This window comes from Lepidothrix coronata, unplaced genomic scaffold, assembly GCF_001604755.1.
Source record: "Lepidothrix coronata isolate B3197 unplaced genomic scaffold, Lepidothrix_coronata-1.0 Scaffold10, whole genome shotgun sequence".
Lineage (NCBI taxonomy): Eukaryota > Metazoa > Chordata > Aves > Passeriformes > Pipridae > Lepidothrix > Lepidothrix coronata.
Genome location: NW_016690190.1, coordinates 2,301,991 through 2,319,193, shown reverse-complemented (window position 1 = coordinate 2,319,193; position 17,203 = coordinate 2,301,991). Strand labels below are relative to the sequence as shown.

The following is a 17,203-nucleotide window of genomic DNA, read 5'->3' as shown; positions in this document are numbered from 1 at the left end:
TACAGTTTCTTTCCCATTCATAATGATCCCACTGCTACGCATTTTTCCAAACAAGAAACAAAAGGAACTGAATGGATTTTTTATCCAAACCATAAAAAATGCAATTGTCTACAGGCACCAGCAAGATGCAGCTGAGGTAAGGCTATTTCTGTGATAAATATATGGGTAAGCAAATGTTTTGAGAAAAACTGTAAGTGACATAAGCCTCGGTTTAAAAAGCAAACTCAGTCTGTTCGAACAGCCAGAGTATTTTAGTGAAGATTTTATTAACTTTTAGCTTTATGTACCATCAGGCAGGGTTGGTGTTTATGCAGAATTGTTAACACACTACAAGATTGCTTCTTTTAGTATTTCTGTTCAAGTAAGGATGCAGAAAATGTTACATCTAGCATGACTTTTCAACCCAGTTTCTAGACCCAGAAGGAAGGATTCACCCTGTAGAATTTCTTCTTGTCCTAAACCCAGGTGTTGTGTCTATGCTACTTTTCCTTAAGGACCAGAGAAAAAGAAGGCCTCACTGAGTGTTTCAACCCAATCATTACCTAGGAGCTGAGGCACATTTTATAAGCCCTGCAATGGTTCCTACAGCTTTGCAACATAGAAAGAACCTGAGTGTCTGGTTAGAGCAGTCGATTGATATAGAGATGGCTAACTGGAAAGGTAGTAAATACCACCTGAAATATGCAAATAAATGGATATGCATTAGTAGCAAATAATTTGTTCCTGCTTTGTTTGGTCATAAGGCAGTCTGAGGGGTTTTTTGTTTGTTTTTTGATCGCTGTTGTTTATGAAGTATCTGAAGGCACATGCATTTTTGTGAACATCTCTCTATTATTGGTATATGAAGCACTTGGAAATAGACCTGTGCTTCAGTTCTATGATACAAAAGTTCTTCAGGTCTGCTTGTCTTTTTGGACCATTTTTTACTGCAGACTGCACACAGTATCCCTAAAAATAAGTTAACCAATTAATTATGGATGTGTAGTGAGAAACAAAGAATATCAGTGGGAATTCCATTTTTAAGGTAGCTGAGACAAATTTTAACAATTGAGATGAACTGCACTACAACACAGACATTAAAGAAGCTGTTAATATTGAAATATAAGAGATATCTGTTTCTGAGATGAAGAGCAATGCTGGTGGGCTAACAGCACGGGTGAGACTGGGTCCTTCCAACTTTTTACAGTTTTTTGGCCCCACCACTTCACCCCAGCTGTCACCTTTCAGGATAAAATGAATTTTAGTTTACCTTTAGTCTACCTCCAGAAGACATTTAAAAATAACATTGATATTCAGAAGTATTGCTGCTCTTTGCTGTGTTCCATGTTCTGCTCTTTGACTTTTTCTGCAGTGAAGTCTCACTTCTGTGTTGTACTTTGTCACCACATGATGTTGGTCGTTCCTCCAGCCCACCTTCATCAGTCTTTCCCTCACCAGCCTTTAAGTCTTTGTCCTTCTTTACATCCAAAAGATGGTGAGCGCCACTGACTGACCACAAACAACTCATGGTTCATAAATATTGTTGCTGGCCCAGGCTGTGTGGTGGAGGAGTATTTTCTAACAGGAATGGTGTATCTAAGCTGCTTGCAGGCACCTCATTTCTAATGCACAGGTCCAGTGAGAACTTTTAATGGCATACTGATGTGGCTGTATGTATGGAAAGATTTGGATCAGAGATTCATGCCAAGGGGGTCTGCATGAAAAGTCTGTTCTGTGTATCAGTTATCAAAGGATAAAAGGGACAAAGAAATAATCCAACATAGATTAAAGGTAGTTACTGTATTAACTATTATTAATAAAATGCAGTGTATTTCTGTGGCAGTAGCACGGAGGGCTTCGATCATGAGCGGAATCCTTCACTATACTTGAGATGGTCACTCCCTTATAAAAGGGAAAATGGAAAGAAAAGCAAGATTAGTGACAACAGGTCGAGCACAGAGGGTAATAGTGAATGGGGTAACATCAAACTGGTGACCTGTCACTAGTGGGGCTCCATCTTAAGGCCTTTGCTCTTAAAAATCTTCATAAATTACTTGGATCCAGGACTGGAAGGGATACTAAACAAGTTTGCAGACTACACAAAACTGGGAGGAGCTGTTGACTCCCTTGAAGGCAGGGAAGCCCTGAAGAGAGACCACAACAAATTAGAGGGCTGGGTAATCACCAACTGTATGAAGCTGAACAAGGAAAAGTGCTGGATTCTCCACTTGGGATGAGGCAACCCTGGATGTTCGCACAGACTCGAGAATGAGAGGCTGGAAAGCAGTGCCAGCACAGGGACCTGGGGGTCCTGGTCAATGGCAAGTTGAATATGAGTCAGCAGTGCCCTGGCAGCCAGGAGGGCCAACTGTGTCCAGGGGGGCATCAGGCAAAGCATCACCAGCTGGTCAAGGAAGGTGATTGTTCTGCTCTGCTCTGGTGCAGCCTTACCTTGAATATTGTGTGTGGTTTTGAGCACTGCAATATTAAGAAGATAATCAGCTATTAGAGAGAGTCCAAAGGAGGGCACTGAAGATGGTGAAGGGCCTTGAGGGGAAGCCATGTGAGGAGTGGCTGAGGGCACTTGTTCTTTCAGCCTGGAGGAGACTGGGGGGAGACCTCATTGCAGTTTATAGTTTCCTCATGAGGTGAGGAGGAGGGGCAGGCACTGATCTCTTCTCTGTGGTGACCAGTGACAGGACCTGAGGGAATGGCTTGAAGTTGTGTTAGGGGAAGTTTAGGTTGGATATTAGAAAAAGATTCTTCACTCAGAGGGTGGTTGGGCACAGGAACAGGCTCCCCCGGGCAGTGGTCGCAGCACCGAGCCTGACAGAGTTCAAGAAGTGTTTGGATGATACTCTCAGGCACATGGTGTGACTCTTGGGGATGGTCCTGTGCAGGGCTAAGGGTTGGACTCAGTGATCCTTGTGGGTCCCTTCAACTCAGCATATTCTGTGACAAGAGCAGGAGGCAGAAATCTGTGCATATGCAGCCTGTTTGCAGGTTTTGCTGGTTGATGGAGCAGAGGTATAAGGTTATATTGGAAGGAATATAGGGAGATGCTGTAAGAGATAACACATGGCAGTAGCTACCCAGTATCAGGGCAGTGTGGAGGAAAGTACAAAGTCCATGTTTGCCTTAGCAGTGTATGCATAAGTCCATGGACCCATCTGCTCCTGGACTTTTGCCTAGTTTGCAAAACTGGCATGTGGGAACTATTTCAAATGCTGGGAATTAAACACTTAGGACCAGATTTCTAAGGGCACATTAAATCCCCTTTGCAGTTCAGGGTTATTACTGTGGCTTTCAGAAGTGGCTGGAAAGTTTGGAGCTTCCTCTTTTTCCCTTTTCACTGTCTTGTCTTGTTACATGCTCTTAGAATTTTGACTGTTTTAGGTTGGTGGTGCATGAGTCTTGTTACAAGTGTGGGCAACTTAATAATTTGCCAGGGGCATAAAAATGGTATGTGAAACAGATCAAAATGCAGGGGTTTTTAAAATTAATCCAGAAATTAAATCTGTTGAGATTAGGTATCCCAGGTAGCCCTGCATGTGAAGAATTATGTCCTGTGTCCTAGGTCTCAAATGATGAAATGTACCCACTGAAGCCACTCGAAATTTTGGCACTGAATTTTAATGAGCCAAGATATAACTGGTGGCTACTGGTTTGTGCTAATACTGAGAGCTGTAAGCCAAGTCTTATTATCTCCCTGAGGTGCATCAGGCCAATGGGTATTCCTTAGGTTATCACATTCCTAGATGTTACATTGTGTGCATCTTTTACTCCTCATTGATTTTAACATAATTAAAAATACTTCTGGGTTCTTTTCTTGAGATGGGGGGTGGTGGGAAGGGTGAAAAAAGCCTTTGGAGCAAACAATGAAAAGCTCCATGACAGTGATTCAGCTGAAGCTTGTCTTCCTCTCATCTGCAGCTAATGTGAACAAAGAATAAAGAAAGGCCAAAAAACAACGTGGCAAGCAAAGTCAGCCTGTTATCATCCCTGTTCTATCAGTAAATGAAACAATGCTTCTGAATGCCTAAAGATAATCCCATGGGTAGATAGTAATTTTACAGCCAGGTTTAGATCTAATAATATGCTTGCAGCTTACATGAGATCTGTGATGTCACTTTCTCTCATCCTGTCGTTTAGTGGTGCAGATGTCATTTTAATTATATATTATCTTTCTGTGGTCACTCGAATAATTTTAGTCCTGGATATTCAACTCATTTGGCTTATGTACAAAAACATTTAGTGGTTGTACTTTAGAAATTTTAATATGTTACATTTATTCATGGATTCAAATTATTGTAAAAGGCTTTTCCCACTATTTACAGAAGAGCAAATTTACCCTGCTCAGAAGAAGAAGCACAAATTTAATGCACCACTTAACACCTACTTTGAAGACTCCAGCAGGATTTAAGTGTTCAAATACCTTATCCTGATTATCTGCCCAGGTTTAAATTTTTCCCTGAGGCAAAATGGTTCCAGAAACAGGGCAGATAGACTGTTTATTTCAATAAATGATCTTTGATAGATTTTAATTTAATAATCTGATATGCAAATAATTATTCATGTAAGAGTTGTTTTATATCATGATATAGCTCAGTTCATAACCTACCAGTTTCTTTTAAATTATGATATCTAAATGAAGGAGTCTTTCATAGTGCTCAAAACTGAAACTCCTTTCCAAAACTGTGGGTTGAAACTAAGCCCTCTGTCAGCAGATGGAAGTCCAGAGTTTAATTTATAATCCATAGTAATAGCAATTGGAATGTAACAATTTAAGAGTATTGCAAAACATTATTTTTGGAAAATCACAAGAGATCTGTGGGAAAATCCATTTTTCAAACTATGCATCCTTTAACAAGAAGAATTGAAGAGTTCATAAAGGCTTCAACACATTGTTCTGACATCTCCTGATTTTTCCAGTCATACTGTCTTCTGTGAATGCATAATTCAAGGTCACAGATCCATGCCACGACAGTAGTGATCCAGTGATGTTTCTGATGATCATCAGCTCCTTCTTGGTGGTCTCAAGCTGATTTGAAATGAGAGGGTGACAAAGCACAGGGAAGTATCACCAGAACTGTTTTCATTGGCATTTTAGTTCACAGTTTAGTTGGTCTGGGTGGAGACCTACAGACTACCTGAATGCTTTTAATGTAAATGCAGAACAGACAGAAGGAACCACAGGAGAATAGTATGAATGCTGTGCTGCTGTGAGCTATGCTTTCCATTGAGCCATGTGGTGTAAAGCCACAAAAACTGTACAGTGTTGTCAATTCTGGTGATGATCTGGCTCTGGGATGCTCTGTTACTCTGCTGTGCCAGGCAGAGATCAAAAGAGGTTGTCCTCTCGTCAGCAATTGCCAGTGAACAATTGCAGACCCCTTCAGTTTTCCCCACTTGCCATTCTCATTCCTGGCCAATCTTTTTCCTGATCCCTGGTAGCTACAGTCAGTGGCTCTGCTGTTCCCAGGTTGCCTGTGTGCCTGGGCAGGCACAAGTGATTCCTGGTGAGTGGAGATCCTTTGGTTTGTCAGCATCAGCCAGGTCAGGAAACTGAATTTTGAATAACTCTGAAACTAAGGTATTGAAATACTTGCAAAGGAGATGGGGCTGCTCTTGCACTATGGACTAGCAATCAAAATGTGCTATAAGGAAGAGGTATCTTTTAATATCTTTCTGGGAAATGATGGCTTGGTTAGAACTTCAATCTCTGGAACACTGATTCCCAGGGAAAACATGCAACGAGCTGCCCTAAGGTGAAGAGGGACGTGTGTGTGTGTGTGTGTGTGTGTGTGTGTGTGTGTGTGTGTGTGTACACCTGCATTCTGGAGGATAAGGGACAATCTGAAAACCTAATTACTCCAACACTCTGTTCTTTTCTCTTCCTTCCCCAGCAGTTCCCTGGAGTTTTTCCTTTTCATGAACCAATGAACTATTTTATTCAAGAGCTGCTTGAAATGAGTTGAGCAGAGGTAATCCTCCTGAAAAAGTCTGATCCTCTCCTTGTCAAGGGAAAACTATACAATTACAAAGAAAACTTAGTTAAAAATTTGCTAAATACTATGTACAGTCCAGGGGCTATGTGTGTGTTTGAACTGTGTAAATGCAGTACAGATGTTAAAAAGTAAATATTTTCATACAGAAACAGCAGATGGGAGGATTAGACACCTTCTAAGACTGTGCAGTATTCTTGCCTTTGTAGAAAACCAAGCAAAACTTGTTTATATTTGGAAGAAAGTGGTGTCCATATAAGGATACACACTATATGGCAATATTAAATAATCCATTTCTATTGATTAATAAAGTCATTAAAACAAAGGATCAGTCTGGTCCTGTTGTTTTTCCAAGTCTGTAGGAGGGATGCTGTAATTCTGTTCTGCTGGGTGGTTCTCATGGTTAGATCATCTCATTATCCTCTGCCTTTGTCAGGAGGAAATGTGAAGTGGACTTTCAGAAAGGTAAATGTGTGTCTTAAAGATATAGACGACATTTGGGCTAAATATGTAGTTTGAATACAATTCTCAAACCTGTATTTCTGCTGCTTTAAGCAGAAGGATACCGGTCCTCTAGAATATCTTAAAAACCTTTTGAACATTAAATCTGTGGTGTCTGTGTTTGGGCAGCATACAGTGATTCTGAGAAAAAAAAAGTAGCATTATGTTAAAAGGCATTTTAGTTATTCACCTTCTTTTAGGAATCAAGCCATTTCCTTGCTTTTTAAATTGTGTTCCTTCTTTCTCACATTTGAGGAAAAATATTTTCTTTTAAATGTATTTATTTATTTATTTTTCTTAAAGATGTAATTCCTTTTGTGACTTTCTCAGGATTTCTGAAGTGAGTCTTTAAACATAGCAAAGCCACAAAACCTTGAATAGAGATGAACTTGAAATCCCTATTACTTTTGGACACCAGTTGTAATTTCTTGATCAGTCTGCTGTTATCTTTCCAAGGATGAATTGCAGGCTTACCAAATGTGATCTTTGGGTTTCAGGCCTGGACTGAAGTGTCTGGCTGAGGTGCTTTCATCATGAAATGTAGTTCTGCAGTCTCTCTGCTCAAAAGAGATCAAGGACAGAATAAGTAACGAGAGCAGTGACTTTCTCACCTCCCCGAGGAGCGCTGGTAGAGAGCGCTGGAAGAGTTTTGTGTTACTGCTGCATCTGTCCCAGTTCTATAGCCCAGCACACCTGTGAGCCCAGCGCTTTATGAGCACTGTGGTCGCAAGAAGTCAGCAAATATCTGCTTGGTTACCTGCTGCCAGCAGGCACATACCAGATCTGCTTGCCTATTGCTCACCCTTTGCTCTAACACAGCATTTCTACTGTCTCCTTGGTTATGTCTCAGAGTACTTTATGGATTCTAGACAAGGAATAGGCAGGTGGTATCATGTGTATATATTATCTGCCCCACTCTAGCAAACCCTGCCTCAACCCTAACAATATAATCTTGGCATCTGGGACTCTTTCTCTGATGCCTCCACCTCTCCCCACTCCCTTTCGGTCTTTCTCAACCACTCCAGCGTATTTTAATTTCTTCTTCAGGAGGTGACGGGAGTGGTGTCCCTATCTCATATTTCACATGTCCCACCTCAGCTGTAATCTGGGGTTCAAAGTGCCATAATGTACATGAGCCATCTCATTGACTTCTTGGAGCACTGCTCACATTGAATCACAGAATCATTTAGATTGGAGAAGACCTTTAAGATCATTAAGTCCAACCATTAACCCAGCACTGTCAGGTCCACCACAAAACCATGTTCACCAAGTGCCACACCTACATGGCTTTTACATACCTCCAGAATAGGTGACTGAACCACTTCCCCGGTCAGCTTGTTTCAATGACTGACCACCCTTTTGGTGAAAAATTATTTCCCAATATCTGGTCAAAACCTCCCTTGGTGCAACTTGAAGCCATTTCCTCTTGTCCTGTTACTTGTTACTTTAGAAAAAGAGGCCAACCCCCACCTGGCTACAACTTCCTTGCAGGTGGTTGCTGAGAGTGATAAGGTTCTCCCTAAGCCTCCTTTTCTCCAGGCTCAACACCCCCAGCTCCCTTAGCCACTCCTCATAAGATTGGTGCTGCAGACCCTTCACCATCTCTGTTGCCCTTCTCTGGACTTGCTCCAGCACCTCAATGTCTTTCTTTTGGTGAGGGGTCCAGAACTGAACACAGGATTCGAGGTGCAGCCTCACCAGTGCTGAGTAAGGGGGGGATGATTATGCTTCAGTTCGCAAGAACGTAGACTTGTACCAAAGGACAGAGATGAAATCAAAACCCAGGTTGTTCATGCTGATTAGTCTGGTTACATTTTTGCATATCCAGAGGTGCCAAGAATAATCTTGCAGATAGTACCGGGAAAATGTGAGTATCTATGCAGGAAAAACTAACTTCAATTTTTAAGAGACGTGTGGTGGAACTCCTCCAGAGGGCCTTCAAAGAAATCATAACTTTGGGCCTTTCTGGGCAGAACAGGGGAAGTTCAGATGCTCCCTGTAGCTGCATTAATCCACAGGAAGTCACTAAGTCAACAGGATGCCTTCGGAGTTAAAGGGGGAAGGACTTAAATGCTTCTGTCAATAAGTTTTTCATGCATTTTCCTCCCGTTTTCACCAGCCGGTGTGGGAAGTGAAGATGGACATTTGGCTTTGCTAACCTACAGCATATGAGAAACATCTTTTAATTGAGAAGGGTGGCTTCTTCAGTGTTGAAAAAAGGCTTTTTCATCTAGACTGAAAAAAAATAAACCCACATGCTCAGTTGTGGGTAATGTCAAGGGTTTTAGTGACTTCTAAAAATTGTATTTATTTTAAGTGACTGATTTTACCATATACTGTTTAACAAAAATCCAGGCCAAAAGATAGCTTAAGGACTCTTTCAAATAATGTTTGCAGTAAAATTTCTCTGAAAAACTGGAAGATGAAAGAATTGAAAGGCAAACTTGCCTTTTTCAAAAAACCCGACCCCATCATTGAAGGGAGAGATCTAAAGTACTCTTTTCTTTTTTTTTTTTCCTTTTTTTTTCCCCCTCCTTCTAAGTGCTGGTTGTTGTGGCTATACCCTGTTTTTCTTCTTGATACTGAAGGGGAGGGAGTGGTCACAGCTCTGTTTTATGTGTTCATAAAAATAAGAAGAGCAAGAGCTCATTGTTCTTTGAAGGTGGGATCCAGAAAACACTGGTTTGTGTCACTGAGTTTTGTGGTGGCTTGACCAGCACAAGCAAAAAACCAGAGGGTAAGGAAGCCAAAAAAAAAATAGTTGTTCCTTATAAGGTCTTTTGCTTCTCCTGGCCCACCCCATCATGAATTTTTTGCTTTACCCTCCTTTATGATGAAAAGGGGACCCTGTGCTTGCTATCCAAAGAGAGCTTCAAACATTGAAAATACTGTTTATGCCTGTGGTAATTCCCTGTAGGCAATAACGTCAGTGCTGGCCACTTGTCCCAGCCTGATCCTGTTCTAGTAATGAGTATTCGCAGCATGCATTTCAGTGTCTGATTAAATCTTTCTGAAAGGCCATCTGTTTGAGGAGGATGTGGCATTGGCTTTAATACTTTTTATACCTAGTACTCAATACTGTTCTTTCATGACCTTAAACATGAAGTTTGTCCCCTTGGTTAGGCAGCAACTTTCCTGATACTCTGATCAGAGAAAATAATTGAATCAAGGCTGTTGCAACCTGTTGGGTCACTGTGTCTTTGGGGAAATGTTCCTAGTGTTGAAGCCATGGAAGTTACATGTACCCAATGCGATTTTGTTGTGTCCAGAGCTGAGAAAAAGGTATCTGTTTTCTAGGAAGGGAGTAAAGCATCTCCAGCTGCCTTTCTTTTCTAGCACTTGGAGTAGAATCTGATGTAGTCATATATCTGTTGATACATGCCAAATCAGCAAGTAATCTGGCCTTTCTGCTGCATGTTTTCATCTGTGCAAAATATCCAGCCTAAGCAGTGATACGTCTTCCTATAGGCTTGAAAGCACAGTTTCCCTCTGAGATTCTGTTGGCATAAAGCAAATCTTGTCTAACCTGTCTTTTCCTGCTTCCTGTCATTTGCTTTCCTTCATGGTATGGTCTCAGTATTCACCCCTTTGGCTGAAAGGAAAAATTGTCACCCTGAGGTTTTGTGCATTCCCTTTCTTTTGTAACTTCTCTCTCTTACTCTTCCTCATCTCTTCTGTATGTTACCTTTGCAGTCTGTTCCCCACAAGTTTCTCAGAAGATCCTGCTGGAGGTCACTGAAAGCCCTTCCTTTCCCTGCTTAATCTATAATCTGGGTGGGGGGTTTTCAAATCAGCAAGCAAAAGGAGTATTACATTAATTTAAGTAATCTGGAGATTAATTTTCTGCACAAGAAAGTGGTGACCTTTAATGCCAAGGTGGGATATAAGATCTAATCTTTATTTACGTAGTCTTTTATTTTGTTCTGTTTTTACTTTTCTTGATCTAAGTCTGCAAGGGATCTATTGAGTGGGACTGGGAATTTCATGTATTTACTTTACCTTGTTGCTCAGAGCAATAGCATGTTTGGGTGTTTTCCCTCTACAAGCAGACTTTCTTCTGACATATGTAACTGGAGCATAGCATCTAAATTCTTAATTTAGAAAAAAAATCACAAATTTACTGACCTAATTGCAGTAACAGAGCTTTCTCTTTCTCTGTCAGTTTTAATAGTTTCAGTTTTGTCTTTCATATTTCATCCTTTTTCCCCCCTTTTTTCTGTTGTTGGTTCACCATTTTTCTTCCCCGAGTCACTTCCAGAACCAGAGGGGGAGTTGCAGCACTTGTGGTATTAGTGGGTGATGTTTGACTTTGTCTCTGTTAGTCTTTGTGGCCCTATTTGCCTACAGTGACCTCTCTCAGCCCCCCACGCTGCCTTCTTTTTGCAATACATGACCTTTTCTGAAGCAGTTATGAAAAAGCCATTCCATGGTATTTCATACTTGTTCAACCATCTTGTCCATCTTTTGGCGTGTTTTGATCTCTGGAGGTTTTCCCCTTGATCTGTCTCAACTCTTGCTATCTACTTTGCACTCCTTTGATATTTCTCCCTTCTCTCTTGTGTCTACTTACCTTAGCAGATCCATACTCATAAGAGACACTGACAGTCCATCTTGCCAGCAGGAGAACCATTTATGTGGCCAGCAATTGGATGCCAAGTACCTGAAATTGCTTTTCTTTTGAAGCTTGTGACAAGTCAGTCTGACCATCTCAGTGCACAAAGGTGAACAACTTGGTTTTCTGGGGTAATTCTCTTCTTGCCACTGTGTCTAGGCTGCCCCAGGGGCTGTGTCTCCCCACCTACCCCCTGCCTCCAGTGCACTGGAGCCAGCAGAGCCAGAGGATTTTGCTAGACCCCATCCGCTCACGGCCGTATTTGGATTTTGAGGATAATTTAACATTAGAGTTACTTATTATGGAAAACGACAGATTGTCTGTCACTGGAAAACTTGAGGAGAGGCTTTCTAAAACGTGCCCTCGATGTCAGCTGGCTATGAGGCAGGAATCCCTGCGTGGCGTTCCTCCATCTGCCTTTTGTTAAGAGCAGCCTGAACGACTGTGGCAATTCCTCTTCTTCATGAAAATCTGCATAGGAAATCCTGCATCTGTGGCAGTCAGTGGCAGCCTTGCCCAGGCTTCACAGCCTGTGGCTGTTCAGGGCTTTCTCCACTTTCTTCACAGCATCTACCCTTCATTTTTCCCTCCCGCTGGGATAAGCAAGCTGTATCTAAGAGAGACAGAGGCTAAAGGGGAGCTGGGCACCTCCTTTCTCTCTTCAACAGAAATGTACACTTTTTAATAATGTAATCTCAATTAAAAACATACCAATTAAAATTGGCTTTTTAGTAGCTCTCTGGGGAGAGGGAGCTATAATTCACATTAAAATGTAAAGCTTTAGAAGCAGGGAGAGCTAGGTACATTGCAAGTGCCCAAATATTCAGTGATTTTAATTACAGTGGAAACTTGATAAATTGCTTTGTGCCACAATCCATTATTAACAGCTTAATGAATATCACTGCTGCCTGTTTTAAACTGCTCCACAGTGAAAATGATCGTCAGCATTTCGGTTGTGAACTCTGATTTTTTAGCATGTTCGTATCTTACCCCTTAGAAAGAGGAGGTGGGTGAAAGTCTGCAGGTTTGGCTTTGGGTCTGGGTAAGTTCTGCTGGTGGCAGCCTCCTGAGAGAGAGAGGCAGGAGGAAAGATGGTGCTTTTGTATTTCACCAATAATTGGGACTGGCCAGGGTTTAAATCTGCTCCTTGCAGTTTAAGAACAATGTCTTTGAGCATGCAAAGAGCCTTCTGCATGCCCAGAGCTGAGGGATCACCAGATTATGAGGCTACCTTTACATGTGCTGTTTCTCTGCACAATACACATGAAGGATAAACGACTGTTCGAGGTGTCTGCTCAGGGGTAAAGGGAAGCAAGTGTAGCAGCTTGTGATCAAGCATACTGCTGCTGAGCTTATTTTGGAGTGAGCGAAGTGCAAGCTGGTTTGAGTTTTCTAAATTTTAGCCAGCAAAAAGCTGATTTGAGGCATGGAATTAGTCAAGTCCTTTTGGAGTGCTGAAATGTAAGCATTGATTGTGCTCAGCTTTGAATAGGGACTAAGCAGTTATTTTTTTCTTGACAGTTATTATGGCTGTAATTGTGCTAATATTATGATGCTACATATTTATATGTATATTTGTAGTAAAATGGTACCTTTTTCCCACTTTTTAAAGCAGCTTAATATTTCAAGGATAAAGGTTGTTATTAGGAATGTTTTTATTTTAGATGCTAACAGCAGGTGTAGTGGACTTATAGTTGTGCCCCACTGAAGTGTTAAGTCATAGGAATTTAAAGAGCCATGGCCTGGCTTCTATGAGATTTATTATTTATTGTGGGTGTTCTGTTTTCACTTAATCGTGTGGTCTGACCAGAGGGTCACAGTCTCCAAAATGGGATTACTGCCAGGTGTTGACAAGATTTTGACAAGATCTGAGTGAGGTGCAAGATAGATCTCAGGACAGAAATTACTGGGAACTGTTCTTCTCATTCAGAGAAGTTGCAAGTGCCTACATGGGATAAATATGATTTTTCTGAATGTCTTAGGGGCTTGCTATTATTATTCTGATTATGTTTTTCTGTATATCAACAAAAATTTATTCACTTTCACCGTCTCAGATTAGTCATGATGATGTTAACTTGCACCCTGTCAATTACACAGAGCTCTTCTGGTCCATCATATTGATAATTACACATAGGACTTTATTTTTTTCTTTTGAAAAATCTTTTATTGACAGAGGAGTAATGATGCCTGTAAGTTCCTTAAGTATTGCTCAGTCAGGGATATGTAAGATGCAGGAGATGTCCTCATATTTTTGGGGAGAAAGGCAGCTCATACTTGGCATGCTGTTAATATTCGTGTGTTTCTGTGGTTGTATTTTTGGTTTTAGTTTGTTTTTAGGAAGCATTCCAGGCCACAGGGCTGCCTGGCTGTCATTTTTCATGCATCCCCGTACTGGCAGAGGACAAAGTGGCATGAAGGATATAAAATGCCATCTACTTTTTCTTTTGTTCTTTAATTCACACACACATGCTTCTTCTGTGTGTTTATCAGCATGCACAAAATGCCTATATTTGCAAGATAATAGCTGTGTAAATATTAGAAAGTCATATTGAAACTCTGTGAAGGAAAAGAGAGCAAGGGGAGAATCCTTCCTGCTACCGAGGAGCCATCTATTGGATAAAACCCATAACTGAACTGAGCATCCATGAAACTGCAGAGGATAACACAGTTTGTTGTTGGTCACCAGTAGCTAAAAATAATCCTTTCCTTCCCAATTCTGCTTTCACCTACTGTGTTAGGAACCTGTAGAAACCTTTGTCCCTTCATGCACACAAGTCATGAGAGTCAGATATAGGTGTCATTTAGGTACTTTAGGTAAATCCAGCTTAATATAGGTGAAGATCCAGGATAAATCTTAATGAAGGGTGCAGGTGTGATCATGAATGGATAAGCCAGCAGTAGGATTGCCTGCTAGAAGTGGAGAGCAGTTGCTCGGAGAAGTGATAAAGACAAATGTTTTTTTCCATTTTGTTAATAAAGAGTGCAAATAACATTACCTGTACCTTTGGGGTTTTTTTCTGGTAACAGCACATTTATATCAGTCTCACAACCATGATTTGTTTAGTTAAAAAAAAATTATTTTTTTTTGTTACCTGAAATGACTTAATGGCATCACAAAGCCAAATAATGAGGTGCTCTTTCCCTCTAAGCATATGCAATCTATATATCCTGTAATGCAGAAAGAGAGGATCTTGAACAAACCCTGGGGAGAGATAAGAGAGGGCAGGATGTGAACAGTAAATTCCCAGAATGGCCCGGAAACATCCTGATGGCTCTTCGAAGTGAGTGGTGGGGCTTTGCAAGTATGTTAAGAGGAGCAAATGTGGCAGGAAGAACAAAGGATAAGGAAGCAATAATGTCATTCCTGTGCATTTTCTTGAACGTCAGGCAACTGCTAAAACAAGAAATTATTATTATTCAGGAATTAAATTTAAGCAAATACAATTATAATCTGTGGCAAATAGAAAAGGAACAGAGGGCTGCCTGCAACAGCAGCCTTTAGTCAGCAATTTAAGTCAGCAGAGGGTCAAGCTTCTGGGTGTCAGATACTTAGCCTAAAACACTCCCTTCCTGTATCCTCCCTTCCTTGTGCAAATAACAGAGGGGAGGAGTGTCAGAGTGTTTGCTGGGAGGCCAGATAAGCTTTGGGAGACAACGCATGCACACAGTGTGAAGTAGGATGGTCAGCTCATTGCTGACTTGGGAATCTGTGCCTGTTCCACACCCTGGCATACATGAGGGGGCCTGGCACAAACTATTCTTTTACCCCATCACTCAGTTAGTTCTTCTCTTGCTCTGTTTTCCCACTGTGTATTCTGATAAGCTCACTTCTCCACCTTCAAGCTGCAAAACACGTGTGGGGCAGGAGAAGCTCAGCTACCGCACACTCAAATCCAATATTTATTGTTTGTACTGTGATAATGCCAGGAGTCATTATCAGAGTGGTGTTATCCTAAATGTTTTGCAAATACAGAATTAGGAGGTTGCTGTCCACTGATATTTGCTACCAGTGTCTCTTGCTCACCACGATGGGAACTGAGAACACTGGATAACAACACTCTCTAGCCATTGAATTTTGGGCTGTTTTCTGAGCCTTCCCCTTGTGTGCATGCAATGGAGGGAGTTGTGCTGGTTGTAATGCTGTGCTGTGCCCTGGGCTGAGGCTGCCAGGCCAACATGGCAGAGGTGCCAAGCAGCAGCCACAAAGTGTATGACATTTGTTTGCGATCAGAGTGAATTTCGTGGAGAAAAACTTAGCACTTCTCTTAGACACTCAGCTCATTCTGCTCAGCCTGGTATTGGAAAGAAACTTCCCAGAGTCAGAGATGGGCCAGTTGGTTAGGGGTGTAAATGGATAAGGCTGTGAGCAATCCCTCGATTGTACACTGAAGAACTGCTGGAAGGGTTTCCAGCTCTCTAGGAAAGCCATGGGTTTCTCTGTGGGCCCATATAGTTAATGAAACAATCAAATAGATGTGTGTCGTATTTTCTCTCACCCATAACTGTAGTATTTCTTCATCCTACAGATCACTTCAGCCAAGTCAGGCCTCTGACTAGGATCTTAAAACCAGTTTCCTTCTAGAAGAGTTGTAAAGACTTATATTAAGATTGCCTCAACCAGAAACAGTTCTTTGCTCCCTCTTCATTCACTAACAATTAAATCTGAAATTCAAATTTCTTTTCATCCCTGCTCTGTGTGGGAACATGTGGAGAAGGAGACTGCTGTCTTTCAAGATGTGAGTGCTCTAGTGCCACTTGCAGCAGTTTAAACTGAAGGGAGATGGGTTGCTAACAAAACCTTGGTTTTAAGAATTGCCCACAGCATTATTTTCAGGTTGAATTAGGCTTACCCATGCTTCTGTAGATTATTAATGCTTTTAAACTTCGCATTTTGAAGGTCAGAAAAGTGCAAAACTTTTGAGGAGGAAACCAGCAGTACCTGAACACTCTTCTCCCTCACTTATGGGTAGAGGCACTACTACATGAAAATAGTTTTGTATTTTTCAACACTATGATTTTTCTGTTATCATCATGCTTTGTTAAAGACCTACGGGACCCACTGAAGTTTTTTATATATATATATATATATATGTATATATATATACAGAATGAGAGAGAGAGAGATAAATATATACAAACACAGGTTGGGGGTGAAATCTAATGATTTACAATATTTGTTGTGACTCACTGGAGGAGGGGAAACCTCTCCAGTGATGAAAAATGGTCCAGTGCTGGGGTGGACTGCCTGGGGAGGCTGTGGGAAGTGAGGGTTTGCTGGGTTTTTAAGAACAGGTTAGACAAACAGCTGTCAGTGCTGTTTTGGCTGATGTTGCCTTGTGGCAAGGGGATGAAGTAGATAACTTGCTCAGTTCCTTCCAGGGCTCTTTTCCCCCTGTGATGATGCTTTTGCCTTAAACTCTTAGAGTCTTGTAAATCTGTTTTCATCCTAGGTCTTGAAGGGTTTTCTGAGAGCATCATTAGCTTTTCTTCATGGGGTTTTATAAGATTTGATGTTTGTTGTCCCAATTTTACAGATGGAGAAGCTGTACCAGTTATAACTGTGCTTTAAAGGCATAAAGAGGACTGCAGCTTTAAGCATCTCAAGTCAGTGCTTAACCAGTAATTCATACTGGTCACTTGGAAGATTTAGTGGCAAACTCAGCCAATAAAATACATATCATACTCTAATTCAGGCCTCATCTTGACTTTATTTTTATTTTTTAAAAGAACATTGGTCACATAGAGAAGATATGTTTTGTTACCATGTTTAATACTTTCTATTTTTGAGTGCTTTCATCTATTTGCTGACATACCTGCCCCTTCTGGGCCTGGTCAGCATTTCATGTTGCCTTTTTGCAGCATTATTGAAGGGACACTTCTTTTTTCTTTCAAGTAGAAAGCAAAGGCATTGCTGTAACTTCTGATGTCAAATGCAGTGTCACTGAATGCTCCCTCTTAGCTGTGAACTACTGCCAGAAACTTGCATGGTAGATTAGTGATGATAATATATGAAAATATCAGAAAAAGTCTAAAGTTATACAAAATCTTTACAGTCTGGGATTTTAACATAAATATTAAGATCAGACCAGGATGGCAAAAGATGCTC

General features: G+C 41.1%; 1 protein-coding gene across 6 annotated transcripts in view; it reads left to right on the top strand.

Annotated features, from left to right (window-relative positions):
• TBXAS1 (thromboxane A synthase 1) overlaps positions 1-17,203 on the top strand; it is a 254,332-nt gene that overhangs the window by 163,837 nt on the left and 73,292 nt on the right. For all 6 annotated transcript variants that reach the window (XM_017804942.1, XM_017804943.1, XM_017804940.1 and 3 more), the window contains one exon: positions 6-136. In XM_017804942.1, the coding sequence (XP_017660431.1) occupies positions 6-136 (131 nt within the window). The remainder of the gene's footprint in view (positions 1-5; positions 137-17,203) is intronic.